General features: G+C 41.9%; 1 protein-coding gene across 9 annotated transcripts in view; it reads left to right on the forward strand.

Moving 5' to 3' along the window:
• The window catches only part of ORC3 (origin recognition complex subunit 3), a 67,557-nt gene extending 47,521 nt beyond the window's left edge, over positions 1-20,036 (forward strand). For 8 of the 9 annotated variants that reach the window (XM_089777186.1, XM_075923856.2, XM_075923853.2 and 5 more), the window contains 7 exons: positions 3,010-3,143; positions 6,454-6,539; positions 8,331-8,428; positions 9,444-9,585; positions 15,851-15,967; positions 16,399-16,478; positions 17,286-20,036. In XM_089777186.1, the coding sequence (XP_089633312.1) occupies positions 3,010-3,143; positions 6,454-6,539; positions 8,331-8,428; positions 9,444-9,585; positions 15,851-15,967; positions 16,399-16,478; positions 17,286-17,391 (763 nt within the window). In that variant the 3' untranslated portion in view covers positions 17,392-20,036. The remainder of the gene's footprint in view (positions 1-3,009; positions 3,144-6,453; positions 6,540-8,330; positions 8,429-9,443; positions 9,586-15,850; positions 15,968-16,398; positions 16,479-17,285) is intronic. The other variant, XM_075923854.2, reaches the window with a different exon arrangement.
• Positions 20,037-27,569: the final 7,533 nt, after the last annotated feature.

Raw genomic sequence — 27,569 nt, forward strand, 5'->3', positions numbered from 1 at the left:
CTTCTGGCAACTAACTGCTAAGTTATCTGTCCAAAAAACCCTAGAGTTTTCCAGTGCCTTAGCTCCTGGAAAGAAGTGGTGTGTGTGTGTGTGGGGGGGGAATTGGAGGGGGTCAGTCCCCCACTCTTCTCTTCCAATTTACTGCTTGATTTGTACTGAGCATTTTCAGTAACACTGCTGAAGCTGCTGTCAGTCTGGTGCCCCCACCTCATTGTGTTCTTACTCTTCCTCCCTTCCCCAATCACAGCATGCATGGGTCACCCTCCCTCCCTATGCCAAAATCTGAAATGGCACCCCTGTAAAAACAGCTGCTAACCTTCCGTAAGGCGTTCTTTGAGATGTGTTGCTCGTGTCCATTCCATGACATCTCTCTCACCCCCTTTCCACTGTCAGAGTTCCAGCAAGAAATAATTGAGGGAGGAGGAAGCCGGCAGTACCCCTTATGCTGGCACACATGTGCACCACTCCAGAGGGTCCTAGAGCTGGTCCCGTATGGATACCACTGAAAGAAATGCTTCTGGCACCTGTGCCTGTGGCAAGCACACACAACTAATGTAGAATGGACACGAGCAACACATCTCAAAGAATAACCATTATGGAAGGTTAGGAACTGTTTTTCTTACTGTGTGAGTCAAATACTCGAGTTCAAGAGTCTGGAGGCAGGTGGCTGGCTAAATACTGTGCATTCTGCAGACCAATTGCTCTAAAAGGCCTTGGCTTGCATCAAATTGTGAGGACGTTCAAACTGCTGTATAGGACAAACAGCTTTTTTCCTCAGTGCTTGATCTGACTTGGCCTCTGAAGGTTTTAAATTGCTGGACACATACAAGAAGGGGTCCTTTTTCCTGATACCATGCTAATCAATTAAAGTTGTAAAACTTTATTCACTTGAATCTTATGTACAGGTAAATCAGCTTGTTAATGAGGTGATATGATTTTAACCACCTTTGGCAGCAACTAGGCTCCTGATAACTTATATGAAAACAGCAAGACTTGGTTTAACTTTCCTATTTTTATAATTTTATTAAAATAGGCCAGTTCTAACCCCTACTACATACTAATGCATCTTGCATATATGGTTGTTCAAGGATTGTAGGTATGTATCTGTTTTCATGTTCTTATGTTGGGAGTCACTGGTTTGCCATAGAAGGTGCTTTAAATAATTTTCAGAGGGGTAGCCGTGTTAGTCTGAATCTGCAAAAGCGACGAGGAGTCCTGTGGCACCTTATAGACTAACTGAAGTGTAGGAGCATAAGCTTTTGTGGGCAAGGACCCACTTCGTCAGATGTGTCATGCATCTGACGAAGTGGGTCCTTGCCCACGAAAGCTTATGCTCCTACACTTCAGTTAGTCTATAAGGTGCCACAGGACTCCTCGTCGATTTTAAATAATTTTATTTCTCTTCAGACAATCACCTTGCAAGTTATAAGTTATTCTAAAAGCCATTAAGATTGTGAGAATTAGAAGATCACAATTTGCTATTGGCAAATACCAACTTTTAATTTTAATGAATTGATCCTTTCCTCAGTCCCTGAAAATGGTGGCTAGTGAAAGATTTGCCAGAGCTTTAAGTGCTTTACTGCTGCTGCTATCTGAAAAAGAAATCCCAGTACCACCAGCAAAAACTATTTTTGGATAGGAGATAGCATTTCTCCAAAAGTAATTAATTAGTAGTTAATCGGTTCCCTGATTGTTTTCAAAGGGAATATCCTGCTGTCAGATTCTTACAATATTTTTATTTTCCTTTTATAAGGCTTTAAATTAAGGACTAATTTCTTTGACTTTCCTTAATTGAAAGAATTGAATGGGAGTGACGGGCTGTTTCATGAATGTGTGAGAGCCTGTTTACATTACATTATGATCCTCTGCACTTGGTTTTGGCTTATAAATTACTTCTGCTGTTTTTAGGTGTACAAAGGGTCTATTTACAGTGACTTTTTACTGTCTAAACATAAAAGGGTTTGCCAGAGCAAGAAGCAAAAACTCTAATTTAAAATCAGAGTGGCATACTTCAGGGGTGACCCATTTGAGCATTTAAGCCCTCAAAGCCAGTGCCTATATCTCTGTAGCAACATAGCTAGCTATACACCTCAGACTTTGCTGCCAGAGCCATGGTTCTTGAGACAGACAATGCCATAGTTCTAAAGAGATATTAATGGCTTGGATCACTAGGCCTTGCTGTTGCAAAATGTAATTTGTAAAATTAAAATGGAATAGAACTTAAACATTGAACAGTAACAGATGGTGAACCTGGTGATACTCTGAATAAAGAGCTCTCAGCCATGCTTGTAGTTGTTTCCATTGTTTTACGCTGACTCAGATACTCTAGGCTTCAAAGTGACACAGTTAAGAGACGATCCTGCAATATTATACTTATCAAATTAAATATAAATGTAAATTATTGTTCAGCCTCAGTATTTTCATTCTACTTAGTCATCTTTATAAAATTCTGGGATCAAAAGATAAGTGCTATATAATGCAAAGAGGTGTGGTGGGTTTATATTAATTAAATATGTGAAACAAACTTTGACTCTGTTTCAAGTTCCTTTTGGATCCCAGAATGTAATGAGTTTTGTGATGTTGAAATGCCAGGTGAGGATATTCTGGTTTGCATCATTCAAACGCAGGAATCATGATCCTCTGACAAGCTTTAAGTCCTAATTCTCACCTCTGAATCAGATCTTAGAGGGAAGAAATACAAAAGTGCTTTTACCTTTAGATTATATTAGACTATTCTCCATCTACTCTGGGAGGGGAAACTGAAGGATATAATCTTCTAGCTCAGTCAATTCCTTAGCCCTTTTTAAATGTCAAGCTCTCAATATAAAAACACTGGAACTAAAACAGTCTTAATTCATTCTTTAGAAAATCAACTTTACAAGAAAACGGATAGCTTTTAAATTAGAGAACGTGAGGATTCTTTTTTCAAATAAAATACCATAGTGAACATTGTGCTTAAGTACTTCAGCAAATGCTTTCCCTGTTTTGCTATTTGATTCTGTTTTTCAGGATGTTGGCTAAGGCTGAGTTGGTGGCCATACTTCAAAAATGTGTGGAGATTTTTACATCATCTTCTGGAAAACAGTTTAGCAACACGATAGAGAAAATGGAGGAGTTCCTGACACGATTTCAAAATCTGGAAGGTGAGCATGTAATATTCTGCCAAATCGTTCAGTATCAATGGTATAAAATGGCCTCAGAGAATCTGGATTCTGATGAATTCACTGCCTGTTAATCAAACCCAGAAATTTCTCCATCTAAGATTATCAGTATGCCAAGCAATTTTGACATAGAGTACATCTTTTCAAAAATGATTGTCATGTTACTGCTGATTGGGCCCATCCTTCATAAAATGGAAGAATGGTGTGAGCAGGGCCATCAATATGTCGGTACGGGGTCCAGGACAACTACCTGCCCACCCTGCCTCTTTCTGCCCTCATTCCTCCTCTGCCCTGTCTCCATGTCCATTCCAACCCTTCACCCCAAGTCCCCTCCTCTGAGCAATGCTGAGTGCTGACAGAGCAGGCTGGAACTGGTGAGTGCAGGGGTGGGCTCAATCTCTGCTGCCAGCACAAGTCTTCCTGCTAATCCCTTTGTCCCCATGCGTCTGCATCCCCCTGCATCCTATGGACAGGATAGGCTCTGAGTGTGAGACAAAAACTGGAAAGATTGAAGGGAGTGGATAATAAATTACTCTTAATAGACACATTTTTCTTCAGGTCTTTCAAGTGCTTTACAGCTTCCAAAATCATTTCATGAATAAGTCAAAAGCTTGAAAGATTAATACTAGCGCTAACTCCTTTACACATACATTTGGACTCATTATCATGCCAGTCATAAAGATGTGCAACTCAGTCCAGTCAGATCCAAATAAGAGATGGATTGTTCAGGTCAGGATGGGTAGATTGCAGTGGGAACAGTCAGTGGCAACATGTAGAGTTCAATAGTGCAGCTCAATATCATCCTTCTGTCTTTAGGAGATTCAGCCCATAGAAACAGTCATGCTCCATCATCCCTGGATTGAGAGAAACCACTGCAGCCTTCACATCCAATGTAAAAGTGAAAGCATCTGTCATCTTCAGTGTAGGAAGTTTAACTCGCTGAATGGTGCCTCTGCTGGCCAGTCCTGGGAATTAGCTATCACTATCCAGAAGCATCTTCTTCCAGTTAGTGTCTCATCTGCTATTACCTATGCCTTCACACTCTGTACCACGTTGGGATCCACATTCCTCCCAGACCACGGTGCCCCTTCCTTTGGGTACTGCCCTGTGGGAGTCCTTCCTTTCTGTGGAACCTAGATACTAGGGATGTTAGATATTGGCTAATTGAATAGTTGCGTAATTGCATGAAATCTTTGTATTTATGCAACTATCCGATAGTTCCAGTGTAACTAAAACAAAGTCTACTTCTACAATAAAATAATACTCCTTTTTTAAGATAACCAGGGAAAAATAAAAGGAATTTAAGAGGTACTTATGGCACAGACAACGTGGTGCTCTGAGGGATAGGGCCCTTCTCTCCTCACTGGCAGCAGGAGGCTCCAGGGCCAGGGGAGAGGCCCACATCTTCCCAATTCTTTTCTAGTGAATTGGGAGAGTCAAAACATGGAGCTTGAGAGCGCAAACCTTTGTTCTGTAGAGCCTACGTTGAGTTGAGGGAACATTGAGAAAACCTGCTCAAGTTTAACAAGTTATTATAATAACGAGGGGAGAGAGGACCGCCTCAGTTTGAAATCTTGTATCTAGAGTGGATACAAACCATCAGGGATCAGTTTGTTTGTTTTTTTTACTTTCAGGATATTTACTACATCTTCTTTCAGTCTTTCTTTCATTCACATATGTGGGGATCTTTTGAAACTTGTTTCCATTTGTTTTAAGTTTAGAATTTCACTAATGAGCTAGTTTCTGCTTCTTTCTTTTAAAAGTGTATATAGTGATGGTGAAAGGTCCTATGCTAACAGCTGCTTTTCAACCCACAGCACAGGGACTGAATATAGCCAACCCCAAGCATTTAAAATCATGAGTGGCTTTAAAAAAGAGATGCTAAAAATATCTTTGGGCTTTGTTTGCCTTAAGTTTCAGAATCTTCAGCGCACTTACTTCATTTTCAGGCTCTTGTCTGCTACCTTGAGGGGTAGAATCTTACTTCCTTACATGTAATTGAAAACTGAATTAACCAGTTGTCTTCAGATTAAATTGCAGGAGTCAGCAACACTGAAAATAGGCAGCCCATCTATAGCCTTCCCTGTGCTCATTAATGTACCTCACCCTGATTTTGATAAACTCTAGGGTGAGAGAGTAGTATAATGTCCATGCCTATTGAATCTTTGGTCTTTGCTGATACTGACAGAAAACTGTGATGATGAATTTTAAGATGTTGATACTTGCCCACTAATGTCAGGTCAAGGTACACAATTACAACTACGTAAAATACATAGCTGGAGCTGACTTATCTTAAGCTGAGATTAGTGTTGTTTTCACAGAGGGAGGCTGACAGGAGCAAACACTCCCATCAGCTTCTCTTACTCCTTGTAACTGCAAGGAGTAATGGCGCTGACTGGCACTGCCCTCAATGTTCAATTTAGCGGGTCTTAACTAGATCCGCTAAATTGAATGCCAGAAGATCGAGCTCTGGCACAGTATGTATAGACATGGCCTTAAATTGCACTGAAACTACCAACTCATTTCATGTAAGCCACCAACCAGCTATAACTGACCTCAGCCTGTGGCCTGCAGGTGTCAACCCTATAAGCAATGCCAATATCCTAACAGTATGTTGCTTTGACTTTTATTAGCTGTTATTGTTATAGGAAGTTTGTTTTAAAATAAAGCAAAATTGAGACTTAATTCTGATGGGTTTTATTTTAAAGCAAAACCTGCTAATTATTCATATACAAACTTCAAGGCTCAGAAAACCTATGCTTGAATTTTGGCTAAGATAAATATAGTTAGTCAAATGTTTCAGTATGTTCTATTTTTCACTTTACTCTCATTTCAGTAAATCCCAGTTATGGTGTTTGGGAATTGTGAATTAGAACCTATTTTTCTCTTTAAATTCATATTTTTTCACATCTAAAATCTTTGCATTGGGAAGAGTTCTAAAAGCTAATTAAGTGACTTCTTCATTGAGATCAGTGGAGCTTTGTCAATTCATATCAGTTAAGGACATGGTCCAGAGATTTTAAAAAGAACAGAAGTGGTGCATAAGCCTTGTACAGGCCCCCTACACAAGGCTGAATTTTCTGTTTTTGATAACTGATTTCAACATGAATTACGCAATGAAGTGTTGTTGACCTTTGTTTGCCAGGAGAAAAATTGAATAACTAATTGGGTTTTGGTCCTTATCCAACATGAGAGTACCCATTGATCCTGTTTCAGTTTGGCCTGGGTCAATGGGTATATGTAGGTATTAGAAGGAGTTTGCCGTGTATGTTGAAAGTTGGTTTTGTTCCAGTAGCAGAAACAAATGATATACAAGATGTGTCTGTGTCATCACAAAATGAACTTCAGAAGAAGACCGACCTCTATCATCTTCAGAAGGTCAGGCCAGTTTTACTTTTTACAAACTAGTTTCAAAGTGTATGTGTGTGTGTGTGTGTGTGTGTGATAGAAATGTAGCCGTGTTAGTCTGGGGTAGCTGAAGCAAAATGCAGGAGGAAGTGGGTCTAGCCCACGAAAGCTCATCATCTAATAAACCATCTTGTTAGTCTTTAAAGTGCTACATTGTTGAGTGAATTACTAGTGGCGTAGCTTTGAACAAATCATATTCTGCGAGTGACTTAAAAATTTAACATCATGCCCAATTCAAATGTCAGATAAAAAGCTGCAAATCTGAAGAATTTCTTTGACTCTTAGCTTTCTGACTAAGCATACTGGCTTTGATTTAAAAAGCCTGCAACATACAGTCTCATGCATGTTTAATTCACATTGACATGTGTTGAGTCATCCAGTAAATAGACTTCCCCCCCCCCATAAAGAATAAATCACTTTTATTCATTTTTTTGTACCCCACTTCTTCCCTCCCCTAAGAATCAGTTCTGATCTTAACCCTCTACCTCTTTATAGAACTTTTTCACAGATGCTACTGTTGCCTTTCTGAACATGCAGAGAATCTCAGCCTCTAGGGGCATCTTCTACATCTGGGTTGTCTGCTCCTGTTCCACCCCTTTCTGTATCAACGCAGGAGTTTCTTGTCTTCTTCTACCCCATTCTTTTTTTTTTTTTTTAATCTCATTGGCTCTGTATACCTCCCTGATAAAATGGCAAACAGTACTGCAAAGAAAGCGCCAGAAGCTCTCTAGCCTTTCAGACTAAAACTTCTGGTTGCCATAGGCAAGTTACTGTCCTGAGGCTAGGAAAATAAAATTTCAGATTACTTTTTCAAGCCTGTAGCAGCCTGGGAAAATAAGGTGTGTATGCAGTACAACTGTGAAGTGTTCTAATGTATAATTCAATATTTCTCTCCACCATTATTTTGTTGTAGCTAAATTGGCAAGTAGCTAAATTGGCAAGTGGTACATCAATATCTATTTCAACATTTAAGGACTTTTTATTTATATTTTTAACTCCAGATGTTGTCAGACTTCATTGCATCTAACATACTCATATAATAATGCCAGTTAGCACTTTGATAGCACCATGCATCTGAGAATTTAACAGACTTTTAATCTGCACACACTCCTTGTGAGATTGGTACATATTATTATCCACATTTTATGGATGTGGAAATGGAGGCACTGGAAAGCTAAGTGACATGTCCAAAGTCATACAGCAAATCAGAAACAGAACTGAGACTAGAATCCAAATTCCCTGTGTTTCAGTACATGGCTCTGACCAAGAGACAATTTTCCCTTTCCTTTTTACAACTCCATAATGTATGTTAATTTTAAGACGAGAGAGAGAGAGTAATCTGAAATTTTATTTTCCTAGCCTCAGGACATTAATTTCAGGATTAGTGTCAGCTCCATCTTAATAAAACAGACTCTCACAATGAAAACACATTTCCGTTCTTAAGCAGGCAGATACTTGTATACATTTTGCAAGATTGTATTTGAACAGGGAATACAATCTTGTCAGTCTAACTTTATTTCTATTTAGATTAGTATGTGTTACCTAGAGTAGCCATGGCAATCATTTTTCATGTTCAGGGCCACGTCAGCGAGCGTTTATCTGGTCTCCCTTCCCCTCCCCCCTGTCTCACTTATATGCAGCCCCCAACTAATTTCTACTGTGGGTCAGCAGCCCCTGACCCAATAAAGGTTCCCCACTTCTGTGCCAGATGAATGAGTTTGCCATTAAGAGTGACTTGGCCATGCATTTTTTTTCTCTTAGACTTTGCTGGAATTGAAAGAATCAAAAAGGTCTAAGAAATTAACCAAGTTTGAAATGCTCCGGTTCGAAGTTGTTGACTTTATAGAAAGTCTCGTAAGGTGAGCTTTCCTGTTCTTTTTATAAAATACTGCCATACAAAAATATATGCATGCATGCATGTACAGAACAACAGTTTACCAAACAATGCAGACTTGGGAAAAACTGCTGTCAAAAATCACAGCTGTGATCCTACAATATGAGACGTGTCCTTTCAACTCTTATTTCCATGAAATGTTGCTGTTGGGTGTCCTTGCAGCCAACTCTCTCTGAATGAGGCTTTGAAAATGCCTCTTTTCTATAGAATGCTGTAAGGAGGCAGAAACACAAATTATGCAATTCATTCCTGTTGCTGCAGAATGTGGGGGGAAAAATTGATAAGTCAAGGTTAAAATGTCCCACATCATAATCAGTATTGGTTTATCCACTATTTCTTCTTTGCATTGTATAGGCTAGGCTAGGCTAGTGAAAATGGAAATCACAACTGCAAGCCACGGCAGATGGGGTCAGAGGCGCAGTTCTAAGTAGAAGCACCCACAAGGAAGAAAATGAAGACCGGGATTAGCAAAGAATATGAAGGCAGTGGTCAATTGTGCATTTTTAGTAGAGGGAAGGATGAAAAGTGTGGAGCCAAAAGGAGCTAGGGCAGAGAAGTTGGCAAAAGTTAGATTGTGCAGGGCTATGGAAGCCAAGACAAGGAGCTTGAATTTGAAAACAAAGGTGAGAGGAAGCCAGTGAAAGGGTTTAAAGATGGTGTGGGTGATGTAGGAGTAATGAGCAAGGCAGATGGCTGGTGTCAGCATTGTTGGATGAGTTTTGCCCTGATGCAGGTAGTTTCTAATTAACAAATGTTTCAAGTTGGAGGCTGATTTGATAATTGTTAAAATTCTCATTTTATTTAGAAGGTGTTTCTAAGTATTGTAGTATCTTATTTTTCAGAGGTTTTCTGTTCATGTCTGTTGTGAAATGCATGTTCTTGCTATCTCTTTGAAGGTGCAGCTTTCCAGTGGGGTTTTGTAGTGTCCTTTCAGTTAAAGAGGTGTCTTTTTCATACAACACATGTTGTTGTTCTTTCAGAAGTTACCTTACTCCTGCAGAGATGCAGACCCTGAATGAGGTGGTGTATTTCAACACAGCTAACACCCTCCGTGAGCACTTGAATGCTGCCCCACGGATTGCTCTTCACACAGCTCTGAACAACCCCTATTGCTACCTGAAAGTAAGAAATAGACAATTGTGTGACTTGTTTGTAATTGTGTATATAGTTCATGCACAGCCTGTGAGAGGCTATTGTGTATATTTTAGAGTTGCTGTTTTCATAAAATTTGGCGCACAGTAGGTTTTGTCACAAGGAACTAGCAAGTAGCCCTTTATGAAGCAGCTGGGTAACTGACTGAGAGCCAAAGAATCTGCCTGACGCAGAAGAAAGCTGATGCTGCTTCATGAAGAGTTTTGGATGGGAAGGCAATTTCCAGAGCTCCATTTTTAACAGCCTTGTCTCTCCAGCAATAAGCAGACTTTCTCACCATCCACTTCGACTGGGTGACCCTGTGTGTCTGAAAAGTCCTCCTCCAGTTATCAGGCCTGGCTGGCCCTATAGTCTTTGTTCATTGTACAAAAACTGGAGGAAAGAATTGTCCTATGTGTGTGTTGTTTTTTGGTGTTTTGTTTTTGTAAATTCATATAAATGGGTTGCCTGATGGAGTTGCTGGTCAGCTAAGCTGGTGAAATTGAGGACAGGTTGTATAGAAGAAGTCTTAGACCTTTTGTTTCTCATACCTATCACATAGTGATGCCCTCCCCCCTTCTTGTTCCATACTTTTAATGATACACATACCACCTCCTCAGGAGTTCTTGAACAGAAGCAGTCCTCTTGTGCACAGAGTCAGATCTGTAGTGTGGCAGAAGGACAAGATGTGGGAGGAAAGGGGCTTTTAGGCTGAGGAGAGGCAAGAGTAGGCATTCTTTTTTTCTTTCCCACTTCCAGGCACGGTTCTGATGCCCAACCAAACCATCCCTGTATCTGAGTTTTTCCTTTAAAAATGTGGCCATTATGAGAAGAAAAGTGAAGTTACTGCCATTCCTGGATGTTTGTATGCTGCCTGAGTCAAACCTAAGACCTGATTAGCAGGAACCAACCAGACTGGATAAATGTTTGAATTCTGTGATCTAGTGTGTGCTGGGTTTGTCTGTGTGCTTATTCATGTACTCCTTAACAATTATATCTGGTTATTAAAACACAAAAGGCTTAGATTAGGAGAGCCAGCTAATTCTTTAAATCTACAGAAATATAAAAGGCCTAGTTATTCTTTTGCATTTTTGATGCATTTCTTATGCTTGTTGGATATCTAACTCTGTGTCTAGTAGGAATACTGACTACTGCAGTTCATTACCATTTTAATATGTTTGAATGGAAGAAATCATTTCTCCAACGGTGTCTATAAATTCTGCACAGTTTGTATTTTCCAGAGCAAAAGTCCTCTAATAGAGATCTAGGAATGCAGAGCTGTTCCTACCAAAAGGTGCAGGCAGGAAAGAATCTGCCACTGGAAAGTACCATCAGGCGATTAATGATACGATGCCCTTTCTCATGGGACTCTAAGCCAGGTCTTACCTCAGCAAAATGTGAGCTGGGTTGGCATTTAGCCTGACAGAAATGTATGTAAAAAGAATTGTAATTCTGTCCTGTTGGTTTGGTTGGAAACCCAACTACTGGCAGTTCAAAATACCACAGCTAAGAAGTGCTTGGCCTTATGTCAGTAGAACTTAGAAAACCATGCAGGCATCATGTTTAATCTTGCAGGGAGGGAGATTTTCATACCAGACTTGAGTAATAACTCCCATCCCACCAAGATATTTGGAGCAGTGTTTTAAAAAAAAAAAATGCATGAAGCTCTTTTCCTTTCCAAAAAAAAAAAAAAAAGGCTACTTTGATATAAGGCCCTTGATAAAGGGAATATTTTTCATCTATCTGCTCCCCTCAAAATGCACAGCCAAGTTTTTAACATGTTCCTAAACATCTGCTTATGCTTTTTACTTTGAAGCAGTAGTAGTTATCAATTAAATGTAGTCTTGGGCTGCGTCTAGACTGGCATGATTTTGTGGAAATACTTTTAATGGAAAAACTTTTCCGTTAAAAGTATTTCCACAAATGAGCGTCTAGATTGGCATGGATGCTTTTGCGCAAAAAGTGCTTTTGTACAAAAGCATCCGTGCCCAGTATAGATGCGCTTTTGCGCAAGAAAGCTCCAATGGCCATTTTAGCCATTGGGCTTTCTTGCGCAAAAAATTAAGGTGCCTGTCTACACTGACCCTCTTGCACAAGTATTCTTGCGCAAGAAGGCTTATCCCTGAGCAGGAGCATCAAAGTATTTACGCAAGAAGCACTGAATTCTTACATTAGAATGTCAGTGCTCTTGCGCAAATTCAAGCGGTCAGTGTAGAGAGCTGGCAAGTTTTTGCGCAAAAGCAGCCCCTTTTGTGCAAAATCTTGCCAGTCTAGACGCACCCTTGGTGTTTAAAGTCCCCCTTTTCATTTATGATTGCATTCTAGCATAACTTCCTGCTTATTCTTAGGCTGTCTCTGCCAGGAAATAACTATATACTATCTGTTGTGGCCTCAGGAAGCTGAGGTTTCCATGAGCACTACTGCTGTAAAGACCTGGCCTAAAAATCGTCAGCAAGCTGCCATTCTCCAAACTCAGGCATTGACCATGCATTGCTGATCAGTAGTATTCTTCCTTGATTAGTTCCTTGTTTCCTATGTATAGTCCAAATGTACAAATTGAGACTTGCCCTGTGTTACACATCTATTTGATTTCAAACCAAATCAAAGTGGTTTTACTGGTTAGTTAAATGGTAGCATAGGAAATGAATGATAGTATTTTCCTGGATTTCTGACTGGCTCAGCAGTGCTACAGTACAATTCAGCAATCTAGACATCAACTCAGTTACTTAATTGTCACATTGTTTAAACTGAAACCAACTGGACTGGATTTAAAGCTCACAAATGAGAAGACTCAGTTGTAAAAGGCAAATTTAGAAATTTAAATCAGGCAAGGAATTATCTTCATTTCCTGTTAATATTTTTCTTTGTTTTGTAAAACCTTTGCTTATGGTGATATCCGTGCTAGGCATTTTTAAAATGTATTTTCTGTATAACAACCAGATGTTTAAGTATGGGTTTTAGCCCCATTATTAGCAGCTGATAGCCTCAGAATCAATGGTGTTGTTCACAGCAAAAGATCCTGACCTATTTAATGTAGGTAAAGTACTATAGATAAATTTATGAGCTAATGTTACAGTGCTATGGATCACAACAGTAGCACAGAAGACTTTTGCTCTTAGATAATGCAACCTAACTGAAGTTAAAGAGGTGGTGGTTTATACATGTTGAAGATAAACCTATAAGAAAAACAAGTAAGCTTGTTAATGTATGCAGACATATTTATGCTTGTATTGCTTCCCTCCCTAAAGAGATCTGACATCTGTTTATTAGATGATGAGCACTTTGTCTCTGTCCTCATTAATTTATCTTCATTGATCCATATAATTAAATATTCCTTACTGTGGTGTACAAAATAGAACAAGCAAAAGAGAACAAAAATAAACTTAATAAAATACCTGCTGTCAGTCAAAATAAAGACAGCAGTAAAGTAGCCATGCTGCTGATTTGAGTAGTGTCCCTGTGGGTGTGTCAGTATAAGTGTGCTGGCATCCCTGAGCTACTGATTGGAGAACTTTTATAGCCATGTCCATTAGGCCTACACATGCACTGTGTCTTGCCACAAGGCTAGCCAGCGTATGCAAGTTAACCCTCCTCATTTCCCTCTCCGCTGCCCCAGTTAGAGATGGAGCTGTTGGCAGTCAATTACAGCCATTACCTTAGCTTACATATTTGTCATCTGAAGAAGTGGGTTGTGCCCATGAAAGCTCATTATACTTTCTATATTTTTTAGATAGTCTCTAAGGTGCTACAGGACCATTTTTTTAAGTTGTTTTTTAGTTACAGACTAATACAACTACCCCTCTGAGATTTCTATAGCTAGCTAGTCTCCCCAGTTGTAGGGGTTTTTTTTTTCCAATTTTTTTTTTTTTTTAAGACATGGGAGTGAGTTGATGCCTTCATTTTTCTCCCCCCCCCCTTTTTTTTTCCATTGGAGACCCTGCCCCCAAGAGGATATATCTGGCTCACTACTTTGAGAAGTGCCTCTCCTGCAAAGGGTATCCTTGTAAGAGACTACAGTAATCTACCAGGGGGAGCTAGGTTGCCTTTCCACTGTGCAAACTGGTCTATCTCCCACGACCTCATACTGTCAGTGGCTTATCTCCTGGGCAGACAAAACTTGATAGTGGTCAGTCTTAACACAAATCACACAGGACCACGAGATAAACCAACTGTTCTTCACAACATATTCTTGCAGTGGGGGGGACTAACCACAGATAAGTTTGCCACTTACCTGAACAAGAAATATCCCAGCTACTGCTTCAGAGCAGGGATCAGATAACACTCCATGGGCAACGCTCTCTTTCTCACCAGGAAAGGGTCCTCTATGCCTTTCCTCCTATTGTCAAAAATCCTGCTAAAAAGAAAGAGAACACATGTCATACCAACTGCTCCTATTTGGCTGAGGGAGACCTGGGACCGTTACATGTCACAGCTTATGATACATCCAACAATGTCTCCAGTCCGCTCCATACCTCCTCTTGCAGAAAAAAGGACACACCCTACATCCTAATCTTCACTTCAAGGCATGACTTTGTGGTTTCAGCACCTAGAGAACTCCTGCTCAAAGGAGGTACAAGATGTATTAACTACACAAGAGACAGTCCTCTGCATACCATACTTAACCTGCAAAAATGGTCCAGGTTCGGTTTTGGTGTACTTCCCAACAAGTTTCCCCAACATCCTTTGCTATTCCTAAGATCCTAGACTGCATACTGACCCTACAAAGATTATCTCTCAGCTTTTGAGTCCACATAGTGACAATAGCAATCTTCTCCTAACAAGCAAAGTGATATTCAGTGCTGATAAACCTTTTAGTGGCTGGTGTATCAGGCCATCAGTAAAGCCACTTTCATTGAGAGGTATGTAAGCAATCACCTCCTATAAGAGAATAGGAGAAATAGCCATTCTGATAGCACATCCCTAGAACACTGTATTCTTTTGGGACAAGGTTATGCTCAGGCCACATCCAAAATTCATCTCTTAAGCTAACCTCTCCATTGCATATGAATCAATTGATTCACCGTCTGTTGAGACAGAGAGGCTTCACTACATCCACTAGATGCCTGGAGAGCCCTTGCCTTTTACCTGGATAGGACAAAGCCTTTCAGGAAGTCTAAGTGCTTTGTCTCTATTGCAGAAAGGTCCAACGCTCTCTGCAGTATCTGCCCAAAGACTCTCCAAATAGGTCTCGAACTGTATTAGACAACATTATCAAGTTTGCAACACAACCCCGCCATATAGTATGTGCACACACTCCACGAGGTCAGTCTCCCCAACCATCGCCTTCTTCAGAAATGTCCCTGTCTCTGAGATTTGTAGATCAGTGGTATGGGCATTAGTCCACATCTTTTCAGAACATTATGGCCAACAAGGACTCAGCCTTCGATGCCATCTGTGGCACCACAGTACTGTGATCTGTGACTAACTCATCTCCAAAGTCCCAGCCTTTTACCTTGGGAGCCATTTATAGTGGAGCACCCATAGTCAGTGTTCCCTCTAAGCAGTGGGGCAGCAGAGCTTCACAGGTGAGATTAATCAGGCCCACCCAATTAGTCAGCTCTGCTCAGGGAGCCCTGAGCCTCTGACTGGGCAGGATTGATTAATCACCCATGAAGCTGTGCTGCCCCACTGCTTAGAGGGAACACTGACTATAGGGACGCTTTCAAAGAGAAAAAGAAGTTAGTTTGAGCCATCATTACTGCACTTTGAGATGAGGTCCCAATGAGTGCTCCACAACTCACCCTCTTCCCCTCTACTTCAGAGTTCTTTTCTGTTACTCTGTGGTAGAGGAAATATTGACAGGATTAGCCCATGCACACTGATGGTAGGGCACAAGGAGAAAGAACTCATGTGCAGACCTAATAGACACTGCTATCAAAGTTCTCCAATCAGCAGTGCAGGGCTGCAAGTACATCCAAAGTGGAGTACTCACTCATAGGGACATGTGTTGAATGGCCATTGTTATTGCACAAGATGAATAATGTCTTTTTGCAAACCAGATGATATGTTAAGATTTCTTGCATCCACAGTGGATTTGTGGAGGGAAGGGTTTTGTTTTTGTTTTAGGTTGGGGTTTTGGTTTTGTTGGTACTTCACACCATACTTCTAAAGGCAGCGACAAAAAATATGAAAAAAATGGCAACAGTGCTAACTTCCTGAGTTATGTGAGGTTGATCATATTTTCTTTCAACACTAGAGATGTTTAAAGATAACGAATTGTGGTGTGATAACTGCCCTCATTTTCTATTTTTTATAGAATCAAACTTTGAAAAGTGATGTAGGATGCATTTCTAACACTGCTCCTGACATATGCATAGCATATAAACTTCATTTGGAGTGTGGCAGATTAATAAATCTTGTTGACTGGTTAGAGGTACGTGAAGATGAAAACAAAGACTATATGTGTGTGAAGACTCTAGATTTTGATACTTTTGCATGGATTTTTGTTTCTCTCCAATGTCACCACTTTTGAAAGCCAAAGTCTTCTCATATTATATTGACTCCAGTCTCTGCTAGTATGTGTAATGCCCACAAATCACCATCCCATTCAACCTCCCCTGCCAGTGCTGGGAATCATTTTTATTACCAGCACTGCTCTCTCACATTGAAACTCCTTGTTGCAGCTTGTATCTTATTTATGTTGCATGCAAACCAGATGTTATGCTTTACAAAGCTACCTTTTTCCTCTAGACTTTTAATTTTTGCTGATGTGTGTGTTCACAGGAAAGTGTAATGCAAGTATGGTCTCTGAGGTATGTGTGGTTGAGAGAGTTATATATCTTACCTGCTTTTTTTCCCCTTTAGGCTTTTTCAACTGTAGTAACTGCAGTTGAAGGAAAAGACTTAGATTCAACGGCCACAGACCAGATGGATGAAATTATTCAGTATCCTTTATTTTGTTCCTGAATTTATTTTTTAACGTTCACTTACATGCAAGCCAGTGGCCTTTTTCTCATGGATGAACCAAAGTTTTACAAATGCAGCTTCCCCATTCACTGAGAACTGACTGAAAGAGGGCTGAATTATTTTTTTTATTTTTTTTAAACAATACAAAATAAAGGAGGGTTGACCGTTTGTCATAGGACACATTTTTTCAATACTTTAATTCTTTTAGGGTTGGGCAAGATGAGGTCCCATGTGCCACAGAATATTGTTTGTATAATATATGCCCTAATTTAATTGTTCCATAGTCTATTATAGGTTTCCTTTTAAAGTGTCAACTTCCATTTAATATTTCTGGGGAAATTAAATCTGCATTTAAAATCAACTGTATCTAGGTGTTGTGGAGAGACTGGCACAAACAAGTCTACTGAAGGCATCGCTTCACTTATGATGCAAGTACAAATAATTAATGCTTGAATTGCAGTCAAAAGCTATGGCATTTTTTTTCAACCAGATAGGTTTCATTCAGTTGGATGGGGTCCTTCCCTGCCTTATTCCAGTTTTGTTGTCTCAGAGTGTACAAACAAAATTCTAAATATTTTGAGTTTATAAAATAAATATTCTGTAGGCCTGAATTCATGTTGCCTTGATTTAAATGAATTTGTGCCCTCACCTTGCTGAAGCAGTACTTACTGTGCTCCAATAATTCCCTCCCATGCTAGAAAGAAATTTAAGTGATGACTTGATTCAATTTGGCTATTTTGATCATGACATTTACACATGTTGATTTCCTTTACCAGAGCCTCCAGTGCTCGTTTTATTAGAGCTGTTTCAGAACTGGAACTTTTAGGATTCATAAAGCCTAGCAAGCAGAAAACCGATCACGTGGCAAGGCTCACCTGGGGAGGCTGTTAAATGATAGAACAAAAGTCTACATGTGAAGGTTCATTACAGCACATGGAGAACAGCACAGCCGCTAGGAAAAATTAATCGCTGCTGTAACTACTGATGTTGAGTTAACTAAGGATGAATTTGACTTATGTACTATATTCTAATTGCCAACAAAATACTACCTCTTTTCTATACTTCATTTTGTATGGACAAGGGGTCAGTTTTAGTACATAATTTAATATTCACTTAAAATTGCAAAATTCTGACCAGTTCTGTATTAGTTTTCCTTTTTTGTAACATAACATATATGTTAGATCATAGTGGTGGTGAAGAGCCAGGAGCCCAGAATGAAATTTGTTGACGTTTTCTTTTAGATGTATAAACTATGAATATTTAAGTAGTGATGTTATGAAATGTCCTCCAGATACTGCATATTTTCAAAAAGCCTATATGATTTTCTGAGAAATTCAATAGCAAGTCTGTCACCAGCACCCACTGAGCACTGCCCTACCAGCTGCTGTGGGCTGAGCAGAACTATTTGATGAGCCTGGTGATGGTGTTCTGGGAAGACTTGTCTATAAACAGAAGAAAACCACACTTCTGTAATGAAGGATGAAGGAAAATGAAGGAAAAGTATTCCTGAAGGGACAGTCGCCATCTATACTGTGCTATTTGAAAACATTACAGCTGGATGGTAAATAAGCCTTTTAAAAATACTCCTTTAGTTAACCTGTTATCGGTCAGATTTCCTTATTGGCATAGGAGAAAATAGTGAACGTTGAGTAGTTATTAATGTTGAAGGAAGGTAATAAAAAATACCCCTTTATTCCTGTTTCTCCTTGCATTCTTGCCCTCAAGATTTTTATTGTGTGCTGGGACAAGCAAGGAAAACAGCTGCATGGGCCTAATACAACTGTTTACATGCTGTTATGACAGCTGTCCCGCCACTGACATCACTCGCTAGACAGAATGTTTCAAACTATTTGTGCCCTGGACAATCAATGAAGCAAGTTTAATCATGAGGCCATCCTACTGACATGTAGATATGAAGACAGAACAACTAGAGTAAAACCCTAGCAATTCTGAATTGTGTGTAAAGTGCCACCAGGGTGGAGGTACAAATTGGGCTCCTAAACCAAGTCTACATTATTTTTTCAGCTCTAAAAACTTGCAAAGCAGATTATCCTCATACAGTAATCTCTTGTGATTATTGTTGAAGTAACTTCCTGGGCAGGGGGGAAAAACAGTGATTATGTACAGTGTGTTGGACCTTTTTTAAAGTTAGATTGAAGATCTCATGATGCAATAGTGTGGACAAACTAGCCTACTTTAAAGCAAGGACCAAAGTTTTATTTTCTTTCATTCTGAAGTGATTTTAGCACATGGTATTAGCTGATGAATAGTACTTAGCTATATTCTCAGTGTGCTATGTGCAGATTTCAGCCCAAAGTACCTTACTACCATTACTAAGAGCTGCATTGCTCAAGGGTTAGCAGTTATTCCTGAAGCCCAACTAATGGAAATTTTGTCTGGTAATTGCATGCTGTCCAAGACTACTTTCCCCATATTTTCTTCAAAAAAACTAAATTCCTTAGGTTGTCTTGCTTTCTGAATAATTGCATTCCTGAAGCACCCCCTTCCATGTAGGAAAAAATAAATTCTGCTCATTTGTTTTGATTATATTGTGCCTCTTTTTACCTAGTTTTTGTTCTGCACTTACTCTATTACTACACTCTAAAGTTACTTTAACAAATCTCTGTTTATCCTTGGAAGTACTTAATGATCTACTCGTTCTTGGCATTTTTTTCCCTCTTGAACAACTGAAGTTCATACGTGCTTAGTAGCTGTGTTTTAATATTCCATGCTTGAGTAATGAGAAGCTGGATAGATCTGTATAGGCAGAGTGCTAAATGTGGAAAATGTGAAAAATGGCATGTTTACATTTCTGTGATAGAATATACACAAGATGTACTCAGACATGTTAGTTAACACAATTCATGGCAATATTGCTTATTGTAGGAAGTCTTGTTCATATAGTTTGACTTGAATCCAACAATAGTTCTTATCAGTAGTGATGACCAGAAAGATGTAAGGTTTGAATGTAGGTGAAGCCAGTGCATTTCCTGGAGATGAGATATCCCATACACAAGTAATTACTTATACCCTTCCTAGTGTTGACACACATGGTAAAAATGATTCCTTTCTATCATTTCACTGCTTCCATTTAAGTAAGAGAGAATCTAGAAGTTACTTTGGGGAAGTCCTATAGCCTGTTATACAGGTTAGACTGGATGACAGTGGTCCCTTCTGGCTTAGGATTCGATATTGATGATTTTGCCTCCCTGCTACGGTTTCTCTTGCATGCACTACTTGTTTCACAAGTGTTTCTATTTGACAGCTTCATGTGGGAGGCTGGGTGTGGGCAGCTAGATTACATATCCCAAGTTTGTCCAGCATCATTTGAATTGGGAAGAAACAAAATGTGATTTTCCAATTACCAGAATATTTTTGTATGTGCTTGTTTTCTGTGGTGCATAGTTTTGTCTGTTTTTAATAGATCCTTAGCTATATTTATCCTTTTCTGCTGTACATTTCCCTCAAGATTGCATATTTGTTTTGTTAAAGTGCCAGTTATTTCTATGCATTGTTTAATAAATGCTGTAACTCCCTTTCCTATCCTTGATGTTGCTTTGAGATCATAATTGACTCATATGCTACTCATGTAAATGAACTATACTTCAATATTTTTGCCTTCTAAATGCTATTGCTTCACATCTGTGTTTCAAAGATGTTTGTTTTAGCAAAACTAATTTTGAGCCTTGCAAGGGCCTATTTTTTCTAAATTGTCTGCAATTCTTATCTTCATTCCACACCACTGTTGGCACACAGGGTGAAAACATCTACATGTCTCATCTATCATGATATATTGGTGCTTGTTTCTAAATAACTTCATAATCTGGGTTATGGCAGTGTCAAATATGTAGCCCTGTTTCATGCCGACATCCACACTGAACCACACGGGCTGGTTAGCCTTGGAGAACATTTCCCATCTGGTCCTGTGACCTTGATGTTTTTGAATAGAATGATGTTGTACTGCAGAATATTCCACAGTGTATCCCTGTGAACTGTCAAGTCTTGTCAGAAAAAAATAGAACTTGCCCTTCTATACAATAAATACATTCTTTTGAGGGTATCTGATGTACATAAGCTCTCCTGAACCTGATGCATCTGGCAATGGCTGTTATGCCCAAGACTGGATAAAATGGGAAAGGTTGAGCCTTGTGAAAACATACTGATCTAGGCACATGCTTCAAGCAAGAGAAGAAATCTCATTTACTCTGGCCATTGTAACAGGCAGTCATGCTCATTGACAGATTGGGGAGGGAGGGTAGGAGATCAGTCAACTGGGAACCTTAACCCATCATAAGATGTCAATCATATAGCACTATGTTCTGACAAAGGAACAAACTAATGAGGATAAAGTTATGCAGTTCCCTCCAAAATGGGACTGACAATAGCTAACCATGACTTAATCCTTGTTCTTGGCAACAAGAATGTCAGAATCAAGGACTAGAAAGAGCAACTAGGGAAAGCATGTGTTGGGAACTATCAACCAAAATGGTAAGACAATTTAACAGTGCTAAGTATCTGAGCTAACTCTTAGAAATGCCCTATACAGCCAGCTACCGGGTTACGAGCACATCAGCTTACAACTATTCATATTTACGGCCAACCTCCTATACAGCCGGTCCCCAAGTTACAAACGAAATCCACACTTACAAACAGCATGGCCGTACGTAAGTGAATGTAATCCAATTTACGAACAGATCAAGTTACGACGTAGTGTTTGGTACATAACTCGGGGACTGGCTGTATTCCAGGGATGGGCAATTTTTGCCCAGAGGGCACTTCAAAAATTTTTGATTAGTCTGGGGGTGGAAGAGCCTCTTTACCCCCTCCCCTTCCCATTAGGCACCCATGCCCTGAAAGAGGCTTGGCACGCTCCCTTACCCCCAGGCTAATCAGTGCCTGGGGATGGGAGAGCACAGGAAGTCTCATCCCACCCTGTGAGGAGCATATGGTGTTTTGACATGCTACAGGCTCTGGGGCAGGGAAGCTTCATGCCTCTCCCCTGCCTCCTGGCCCTGATGGCAGAGGAGTGCATGAAGTCTCCTCCCCCCACCCAGCAGCACATGGCACTTCAAAGCACCACATGCTCCTGGGGGCAGGGAAGCATGCAAAGCCTTCTCTGCTCTGTCCTATCCATCCCCCCCCCCCCTCCTGGGGCAGAAGCAGGGCCTCCACAGGCTAGATCACCCACTTAGGCCGAATCCATCCTGTAGAGGCCCTTTTGCCCACCGCTGCCCCATTCCCTCACACACAAACATGTAATTCACCAGATTTTTGGGGGGAGGAGGGGATTAACCACATTTGCATTGCCTTGAGTTAAATAATCTGTTCAAGATGTAAGCAGTGACCACAGAAGCTGCATTGCTACACTGCAATTCATCAGTTTAAGTGCTAAAGAAAAGCAGTATAAAATTAAAAAAATGTATTATGAGGATTTCTAACTTTAAGGAACAGATTTGAGGCACTGCCAGAAGAAAATGTTGAGACAAACTGGGATTGGAAAAAAAATGGGCGGTGCTCAGAGATGATGGATTTTAAGATGCATCATTCACAAGTTGATATTGGCATAGGCAGAACAAGAATTGGGTAAGCCAAGAGATGTCACATCCAGCAAGGAAAGTGCTGAAATACACAACTCCTGAATATTAAGGTCAAACTTCTGGGGAAATTAACACAAGGAAATGTAAACATCTAAGCATCTGATGCTACTGCTGAGAGGAAACCCCCACAGTGCTGTTTACTAATTGACTAAAACCCTATGTGCAAATTTCAAAACAAGACAAAATGGAAAAAAATTTACAACAGATGAAACTGAGCAGACAGAACATCTCAATATACCCATCCCCCCTTAAACTCTGGATTTTGATTAAATTTGAACTTGGTCAGACTGAAATCCAGCAGACGTGTACAGGCTGCAACTGAAGTTGAAACAGAAATATATAGATTTATCAAATTACAGCAAAATGGTAACTTAAGTCATTTCATCTGCCCTTTCAGGTAACAGTAGAAGCATCGTGTGTGTGTGTGTCAGTCAGCAGGAGTTCAAAGAAAATGGAGTAAGCTGATAATTGTCTTTCCTTGCCAAAAAGAGCTGACAATAATAAATTGAGTTTCTGCTTGAGGATACTTGTACTCGGAATAATCCAAGTAGATTAGACTTTAGTAAAACTCAATTGCTACAAAGTTTGTGAAAAGGCACAAATAACTGAAGCTTCTTGTTACGCAAGTGGTTTTGCATGATTGGCTCAGTTCTAGTAAAACTAAGAAACTGAATACGAGGTCCCAGCCTAGAACATCATTAGCCTTTAACTGTAAAATACTAGTTACCAATGCTGTCTTAACACCCTCACTACTTAGAAATGTGAACTAGAAATAATTTAAGATGGTGTTTCAAAGCAATTACAGCTCAATTGTTTAGTTCTAGGCTCTAGAGCAGTGGTCCCCAACCTTTTCAGGTTGCCGGGTGCCAGGGGGTGTGGCCGTTCGCCTGCCGGGCGCCAGGGGGCGTGGCCGTTCGCCTGCCGGGCGCCCGGGGGCAGCCCCCCCCATAGCCGCATGCCCGGGGGCGGGGCCCCCTCCAAGCGCCATGCGCCCGGGGCTGGCGCTCCCCCCACCCTCCCCCCGCAAGTGCCCGGGGCCGGCGCTCCCCCCGCCAAGCGCCGCGCGCCAGGTGCCCGGGGCCAGGCCAGCCCCGAGCACCTGGCGGGCGCATGCAAATGCCGCGGGCACCGTGTTGGGGACCATGGCTCTAGAGAACCTTCATACTATTTGACTAGAGCAGTGTTTCCCAATTTTATTTGGCCAAGGAACCCTTTTCAGCTTTTTAGAATTACAAGGAACCCCATGGCTTGTAAAGCGCAAAAAAAAAAAAAAAAAAAGTAGGAGGTGGGGGAGGAGAGAGGGACCCACCAATTCATGAAAATCACATTCCTTCCCCAAACCCCCCCCCCCACTCCACCCCCATCTCCCTTCTGTGAGGCCTCATCCGCTCTGTTCCCCTCCTCTCCATCACTTGCTATCCCCAGCCCTTATACCTGTCTCAACCTAGTGAGAGTGAGGTATGGGGTGGGAATGAGGGATTTGGGTGTGGGAAGGGGTGAGAAGTACAAGCTCTGGGAGGGAATTTGGATGCAGGAGAAGGGGATGTTGGCTCAGGGAGGGGGCTCTAGGCTGGGGAGTGTTGGGTTCAGGTGGAAGGTTGGGGTGCTGAGCAAGCCAGGGCTTGTGGATGTGAGGGTGCAGGAGTTTGGGCTGGATATGAAGGACTCAGGACAAGAAGTTTGTGAGTATGATGGGCGAGCGCAAAGATTTGTGATGTGTGGATGGTGGAGGAATGTTGTGGCAGAAGACTGAGGATGTGGGGATGCAGGAGTTTGGGGATGTAAGAGGCTCAGGACAGGGGGTTCCAGTGTATGATAGGCTCAGACTTGGGGTCAGGTGGTGCACGAGTGTTATGATGCTGCAGTGAAATGGGGGTTTGGTCCCAATTGGGGTCTTGTTGGCCTGGCTTCATTTTTAAATAAAATATGTCAAACTCAAAAGGTTTTAGCATTGTCTTTATATATGAGAGGGGTGAGGAACCTGTTTTGAGTCAAAGGTCACTGACCCACAGAAAAGTCAGTTGGGGCCACACAAGTGAGATGCAAAAAAAAAAAAAACTCCTCCAAAAAAACCCCAAGCCTCACTAATGTGGTCCCAGATGTGCTGGTGAGTGCTGGGGCTGGAGAGAGGGTGCTGCTGGGTGGAAGGATGCTGGCCCAGGTGGCAGGGTGCTGGGGCAAGGTGCTGGGGCAGGCAGGTGGCATAGTGCTGGGGTCAGGGACATGGTCCTGCTGGGCACTAGGGTGACTGGCAGGGTGCTGGGACAAGGAACAGGGTGCTGCTGGGTGCTAGCGTGGATGGCAGAGTGCTGGGGCCGGGGCCGGGGCGGTGCTGAGTCCTGGGGTGTGAAGCAAGGTGCTGGGGCCAGGGCGGTGCTAGGGTGGATGGCAGGACTGCAAAGGAGCGGGATAGGGATGGGGTGCAGGATCTGGGAGGGAGCTGGGGGGCGGAAGGAGACAAGGTCTGGGTGGTAGGTAGGGTGCAGAAGCAGGCTGGATGTAGGGTATCTGGCTACGAGGGAGGGTGCGAGGAGGGGACTTGGGTAGGAGTTGGACCTCCCTGATCTGGCACCCTCTAGACCTGACTGGTCCCAGATGGGGAATTTTTGGACCAGGGGAGGTCATTTCAGGGCTCCTGGTTCCCCCCCCCCCCCCTCCACACTAGGCTTCTTTGCACCTCTATCCTCTGCAACTGAACTAAGCTGCCCACCCCTGCTGGTTCCCTGCACTTCCCCCAAAACCATCCCCCACAATCCAAGGGAGTGCAGCACCAGTTCCCTGCAGGCCCTCACAGCCCAGCTGAGCTGCCAGTCTGTTCTGTATGACCTCCCCCATCCACCTCAGCCCAGCTGAGCACTGCACGCTTCCCCCACAGCACAGCTGAGCCCAATTTCCCTGCACCTCCTCCAAGCCCCACAAAACTGCTGAGCCAAGAGCCGATTCCCTGTTCTTCCCCCACCCTCACCCCTGTTGAGTCTAGCCCCGGTTCCCAGCACCTCCCTCCTCCTGCAGTCAAACTGAGCTCTGAGGGGTCCCCCCCCCACACACACACCAACCCACCTCACAGCCCAGCTCCCCACTCTGCATAGAATCATAGGACTGGAAGGGACCTCAAGAGGTCATCGAGTCCAGCCCCCCGCCCTCAAGGCAGGACCAAGCTCCGTCTACACCATCCCTGACAAATGTCTATCCAACCTGTTCTTAAATATCTCCAGAGAGGGAGATTCCACCACCTCCCTTGGCAATTTATTCCAATATTTGACCACTCTGACAGTTAGGAATTTTTTCCTAATGTCCAATCTAAACCTCCCCTGCTGCACTTTCAGCCCATTACTCCTTGTCCTGTCCTCAGAAACGAAGAGGAACAAATTTTCTCCTTCCTCCTTGTGACACCCTTTTAGATATTTGAAAACCGCTATCATGTCCCCCCTTAATCTTCTTTTTTCCAAACTAAACAAGCCCAGTTCACGAAGCCTGGCTTCATAGGTCATGTTCTCTAAACCTTTAATCATTCTTGTCGCTCTTCTCTGTACCCTTTCCAATTTCTCCACATCTTTCTTGAAATGTGGCGCCCAGAACTGGACACAGTACTCCAGCTGAGGCCTAACTAGTGCAGAGTAGAGCGGCAGAATAACTTCACGAGTTTTGCTTACAACACACCTGTTGATACAACCTAGAATCATATTTGCTTTTTTTGCAACAGCATCACACTGTTGAGTCATATTCAACTTGTGGTCCACTATGACCCCTAGATCCCTTTCCGCCATGCTCCTTCCTAGACAGTCGCTTCCCATCTTGTATGTATGGAACTGATTGTTCCTTCCTAAGTGGAGCACTTTGCATTTCTCTTTATTAAACCTCATCCTGTTTACCTCTGACCATTTCTCTAACTTGCTACGGTCATTTTGAATTATGTCCCTATCCTCCAAAGAAGTTGCAACCCCACCCAGTTTGGTATCATCTGCAAACTTAATAAGCGTACTCTCTATCCCAATATCTACATCATTGATGAAGATATTGAACAGTACGGGTCCCAAAACAGACCCTTGAGAAACTCCACTTGTTATCCCTTTCCAGCAGGATTTAGAACAGTTAACAACAACTCTCTGACTACGGTTATCCAGCCAATTATGCACCCACCTTATCGTGGCCCTATCTAAGTTATATTTGCTTAGTTTATCAATAAGAATATCATGCGAGACCGTATCAAATGCCTTACTAAAGTCTAGGTATATGACATCCACCGCTTCTCCCTTATCCACAAGGCTCATTATCTTATCAAAGAAAGCTATCAGATTAGTTTGGCATGACTTGTTCTTCACAAACCCATGCTGGCTATTTCCTATCACTTTATTACCTTCCAAGTGTTTGCATATGATTTCCTTAATTACCTGCTCCATTATCTTCCCTGGGACAGACGTTAAACTGACCGGTCTGTAGTTTCCTGGGTTGTTCTTATTCCCCTTTTTATAGATGGGCACAATATTTGCCCTTTTCCAGTCTTCTGGAATCTCCCCTGTCTGCCATGATTTTTCAAAGATCATAGCTAAAGGCTCAGATACCTCCTCTATCAGCTCCTTGAGTATCCTGGGATGCATTTCATCAGGACCTGGTGACTTGCTGACATCTAACTTTCCTAAGTGATTTTTAACTTGTTCTTTGTGTATCCTATCTTCTAAACTTACCCTCTCTCTGCAACCCAGCTGAGCTCAGTTTCCCTGCACCTTCCCCCAAACCATGTAGACATGCTGAGCCAGTGCTGATTCCCTGCCCCTGCCTTCCTCCCTCCCCTTGGCTGTGTCTACACTAGCACAATCTTGTGCAAAAATTTGCTGTCTACACTGGCCGTGTGTTCTTGCGCAAGTAAACTAACGTTCTCATGTATGAAATCAGGGCTTCTTCCGCAAGAACTATGATGCTCCCACTCAGAGATAAGCCCTTTTGAGCAACTATTCTTGCACAAGAGGCCAGTGTAGATAGATAACATGAATTTCTTAAGCAAGAAAGCCCTATGGCTAAAATGGCCACCTGCACTTTCTTGGGCAAGTGGTACATCCACACTGCCATAGATGCTCTTGTGCAAAAGCACAGCTCATACATGGAAGAGTGGATGTGTTCTTTGCGCAAGAAACAACCAGTGTAGACATAGCCTAACAGTTTCCTCACATGAGCAAAATGTATTTTGTGTTGTGCACCAGTATTGAGTTCATGTGGCTTGTTTGGATGTGCCACCCAAGTTATTAATAAATATTTTTAAACCACCACCTTTTCCCTCTGCTGCCACGTCAGCTCCCCTGGTACCTGCTGCCCCCCGACTCCTCACCCTCCTCTGCTGTCCTGACTCCTGCTCTTCTCACTGTCCTCAGCCCTCCTGCGACCTGCCCCCCTCCACCAGCCCTTCTCTCCTCCTTGTGCCCACTTCTCCAGTAGCCCCACTCTGATCATGTGAGCTACCCCTCCTCATCCCCTCTT

This window comes from Pelodiscus sinensis, chromosome 3 (assembly GCF_052426305.1).
Source record: "Pelodiscus sinensis isolate ZL-2025 chromosome 3, ASM5242630v1, whole genome shotgun sequence".
Taxonomy (NCBI): Eukaryota; Metazoa; Chordata; order Testudines; family Trionychidae; genus Pelodiscus; species Pelodiscus sinensis.